General features: G+C 27.7%; 1 protein-coding gene across 1 annotated transcript in view; it reads left to right on the top strand.

The window, feature by feature from the left end:
- Positions 1–4597, top strand: part of LOC116851587 — a 14835-nt gene extending 10238 nt beyond the window's left edge. The window contains exons 5-8 of the mRNA XM_032831154.1: positions 1170–1403; positions 2273–2475; positions 4175–4243; positions 4337–4597. Of these exons, the coding sequence (XP_032687045.1) occupies positions 1170–1403; positions 2273–2475; positions 4175–4243; positions 4337–4467 (637 nt within the window). The 3' untranslated portion in view covers positions 4468–4597. The remainder of the gene's footprint in view (positions 1–1169; positions 1404–2272; positions 2476–4174; positions 4244–4336) is intronic.
- The last annotated feature ends 462 nt before the right edge of the window (positions 4598–5059 follow it).

Genomic DNA, 5059 nt, shown 5'->3' with positions numbered 1-5059 from the left:
CGTTAGTGGCAATCATTAATTTGTCTTATTGCATATTTTTTATACTTCTTATACCGTTTTTTCGGAGAAAATACTTTCTTTAGATTTAATATTCGTACTTGTTTAATTTTGTTGTTTTTTTTTATTTCATTAAAATATTATATTCTTAAACGAAATATCATTTTTTAAAATGATGAAAATAAAACTTTTATTTCGTTCAAGGAAACCATGTCATTTGATGAAACAACACTATTGTTTTAAATAATATTTTTTAAAAGTTTCTCTCAAAATTTAGTAATTCGATTTGTTTAATTTGGATTTTCTTGGATTTTTTAATTTTTTTTTGTTGGATTAATCATTATAACATTTTGTTAGAAATGTAAAAGTAATTATCACTGGTTCACTACATTATATCAATATTCATCGCATATCGAATGCATTGTTTCAATATCTACCAACAAATTATCCAATAAACAACAAGTAAATATTATATAACTATTATTTGGTGTTTGCTAGGTATGTTATAATATACTGTGAACAATATAAAGATACATTATATAAGCATGAATTGTAAGAACATCGTTGGAGTCATCAGAGTCACCGCGTACGCGCTCGATCGTCAGGTTAAGCAACAGTTTAATGAATGGGGGGTATACCAGTAGTATACCGCTTGGGATCGAAATTATCGCAGGAGGATTCATGAAAGTTTGGAATGTGTTGACAACCTTCGATATCTAGTAGTTTATGAGACATGAGAAAATTAGGAATATAAGTATATTTTTGTAAACATTATGATTTTCTCATTTTTCACTTTTGCATAATAATTCTCAGTATTTGATTACTATCAATATTTAACAGTGATTTTATTATCAGTATTTACCAGAAATTAAGTACTGGCCAAAAAATTACTGAATTACTGGTAATATTTAATCACTAATAATTTTTCAGTACTTCTTAGTATGATATTTCTATAAGGGTGATATAACTATCTTGCGTCTACTAGAATTTTACAGTCAACTAGTATTCGTATTCTTAGTTTTTAAATTTGCGAACGAGTATATCGTTTATAAAAAATGTATCAAAGTATATTTTAGTAAACTAGAATCGTGCTTCGATTGATGCTTCGAATGGACGTTAAAACTCCGATTGAAAGAGAAGGTGCTTTATTCAAAATTTCTATATTCTTGCAGATATTACAAATTTATAAACGCAATACGCTCGAAACATACGTTCAACTCCAATAAAGCTAAGAATGGTAATTGTGGAGGAATTTATCAAAGGGACATGGTTTTAACACAAGTCTGTGCAATAGGATACATTTTTGTCATGCCTGAGGTTTTCGGTTTACGCATTAAACCAGAAGAAGAAAAGGCAATGCTTCATTTCTGGCGTGTAATGGGACATATGCTAGAAATTCCCGATCGGTAATACGCACATGTTAACAGAAAGAGGATAAGAGGAGAGAGAGAGAGAGAGAGAGAGAGAGAGAGAAAGAGAGAAATTTTACTTCAGAGAATTCTATGTCTGTACAAAGGAAAATATCAGCCTACTGTTAAGCAAAATGATTATTCAATTTAATCACTTTCTTTTATATTATATAGTCAACAAAGAATATTTTCTTAATAATACCCTTATAGAAATATCATACTAAAAATCATTGATAATTACTTATTTTCAGTATTAAAAATACTAGATAATAAGTAATTATCAATAATTCTTAGTATGATATTTCTATAAGGGTAGTCTTAAAATACCTACAAATATATCTACAAATTGCAAATTATAAATTTAAAGAAACTCATTATCATATTACTTAAAAGAAGAATTTATCCTCTATGTAAGAATATTATAAAACTTGATCAAAGAAAAAATTAGTTCGATTCTACGTGGTAAGCACCCTGAATTTTGATTTTAATTTTAATATCTTTGATTGAAATGTTGAACTTAGTAAGATATATAATTTATTTTGAAGAAATTTAATGCCCATGATGATCTTATGATAAATTTGCGGTTATAAACTTATGAAATACTTAAAGAAAGTAATATTCATTTAAATGTAGTATGTATTTTTTATGTAGATAAAACAGGAAATCATGATGACGTTAAAGAATAACGAGAAAATATCTATAAAACTTAGTACTCGATTCGACCATGATTCGATCATATTCTTATCATGTTGACATTATTGTTTTCTGTTCTGCCTAATTGTGATCTTTCACGACAATAAATATAATGCATACAATAATTTTGTTCTTCTTTCACTAACTTTATATATGTTATTTGTTATTCACAGAATAAATGTATGTCGCAAAAACGTTGCGGAGACACGAGAATTGTTAGTGATGTTAATAGACAAATTTTCCGAATATTTAAACAACCCGCAACCTGAGTACAACGAATTAACAAACGCCTTGCTAGATGGATTGTGGTACGGCAATATAGGTATAAATAAGGAAGCTTTCCTGACGTTTACATATCAGCTCAGTAATGTCAAACGTGAGTATTCTATTTTTACTTAGATTACACTTTCAATTTTATCTTTTCTTGCCCCACAAGTGTGAAGAATCATTTTCGACGCATTTTTACCGTCAAACACGCATCTATTACTAAGATTTTTAACCAAGATTTTAACTATTTTTCTAATGACTACTTAGATATTTAGTTATTAATTAAAGAAGATTAGTACATTACTGTATACAACTGTAATACTTCTTTGTGACAAACGTTGCCATCATAACTGATTTACCGTATAATGGCGTATAATCATTCACGAATCTTTGATTAATAACTCAAAATTTTACATGGTTTTTCGCCAAAAAAGATAAAGGAATTTTTTATACAGTTTGATCTCATCTACTCATATAAAGAATAAATATTTTCCAAAATATTTTACGTTTTATTTTTATATTTTTAAACACAATACATGAAATATTTCGTAAACTATTAACGTTTCAACAATGTCGCTTTAATAATTTTAATTTGTCTTTAATTTTCATGATCTTCAGTTGTATTAATTAAAATTTGTGTAGTTAATTTGTATAGTTCTCGCTTTATTTCGAATTATTCTTTCGCCTAACGAAAGATTATATACAGAGTGTCCCGCGTAAGACGTACGAAAAGAAAAATATAAGTAGAACACATAAAAGTGAACAAAAATTGTATAGGTCATTTTTCAAATAACCACGTAAAATTTCGAGATATTAATTAAAATAGTTGGGCATATCAGAGCGCGGCATACCGCTCTCCGCGGCCGGTAAAAAAAATGAAAGAACGCACACGTACACGTATGCACACACGGAGCTACTCATTTTAGTATGCCAAACGGTCCACCTCTTTGGCCTATATGATAGGCCGGCGAGCAATCGTCCTTTTTTTCGCCGGCCGCGGCAAGCCGTATGTCTCGCTTGCCGTGTCGCCGCACTTTGATATGTCTAACTATTTTAATTAATATCTCGAAATTTTACGTGGTTGTTGGAAAAATGACCTATACAATTTTTATTTACTTTTATGTGTTCTACTTATATTTTTCTTTTCGTACGTCTTACGCGGGACACCCTGTATATTCTCTATATACTCTACATTCTTTCTTTGTAGTTTCTATACTCTACTCTCTATACTTCACAAAGTGTCTACATTAATTAAAAACTAATTTTCCTACTCTATGTATTGAAAGAAAGATTTTATAATGTAAATGAAAATTCGATAATTATCATTTAATTTAATAGTGTAAGTCAAATACTATAACAATTAGGAAATAATTTTATTGTATACATTGTGAGTGTATACTCTTAACTAATTTTATAAAATTGAATTAAATTATTCCTTGATACTTACTAAATATCTGATCACAGTCATCAAATACATAGAAATAGATCTTAAATGTTTCATAATTGTTGTTAAATGCTTTAGATCATTTAATTGTGAATAAAAATTCTTTATACTTCAAGTTCATTAAATATGTGATAATTATTAATATAAATTATTATAATAAAATATAATATTATAATAATATAATTATAATAAATTATATTATTAATAAAATAATTATAACAAATAATTATAAATAATTATTATAAAATAATTATAATTATTAATAAAATAATTATAATAAAAATTATAATATATAAATTATAATAAAACATATAATATTATAATAATATAATTATTGTAAAAAATATATTAATTCACGTTTCAGATAAGATATCGCTGCGGTGGTATAATTGGATAATTCTGAAATGTTATAAACTCATATTCCGGCTGTTCCGTAAGTATTATCCATATTCGCATGATATTAAATTGTTGTGTTAACAAAGTATATATTTGCTTATTGAGTATAGATTTGCTTATTTTGTTTTAGTTGTGCCATACATCGGACCGGTAATGAAGATTATTTTCAATAAGATAATTCTTATCACTCTCTACCTCGCACAGAACTTACCCTTTATCGCATGGATGTCATTCGGAAGGAAAAAGTCTCAATTAATATAGTATCCTAAATACAGCCAATAAGATTAAAATGTCATCAATGACAGCCAGCAACAGACAATTTGACAACAGATTTGTTCGAAATATTGTGATACGTACACAACGAAATGTATGCACAATTTATGCAGTGAAATTTATATTCCCCCGCCAATTAGCCATCGTATTTCGTTAGCGAATCCTATTATATTTTCGTTGACATGTTGTACTGGTCAAATTTGTAAACGAATATTCTATGAAATTCCTTTTGATAAATCGATTATTCAAAGGAATAACACGATTTTTCAATTCTGTGCGAAAAGACCGTTTACAAAGTAATATGAGCACATTTCATTGTCCATAAAACCTCATAATTGTTGAGTCATGACCTATAAAGTTTATATCTTACATCGCTACTATTTAATTATTCGAGCTAATAATAAACCAATAATGTCATTTCTTCTTGTAGCTAGTTAGTTATAAGAATAATATACTATAAATAAGTTAGTTAATAGCTAGGCAAGAAATATTACACAATGATGAGATGAAGAAATTTAAATACTTGTGAACTAGACTTTTTATATATGTGGACGTAGTATGTTCGTTCTGGCATGCTTCA

The sequence above is a fragment of the Odontomachus brunneus genome, unplaced genomic scaffold (genome assembly GCF_010583005.1).
Source record: "Odontomachus brunneus isolate Ranch 3 - 2012 unplaced genomic scaffold, Obru_v1 Obru_scaffold_179, whole genome shotgun sequence".
Taxonomy (NCBI): Eukaryota; Metazoa; Arthropoda; class Insecta; order Hymenoptera; family Formicidae; genus Odontomachus; species Odontomachus brunneus.
The sequence above is the reverse complement of the archived record's forward strand: the minus strand, read 5'-3'. Positions and strand labels throughout refer to the sequence as shown.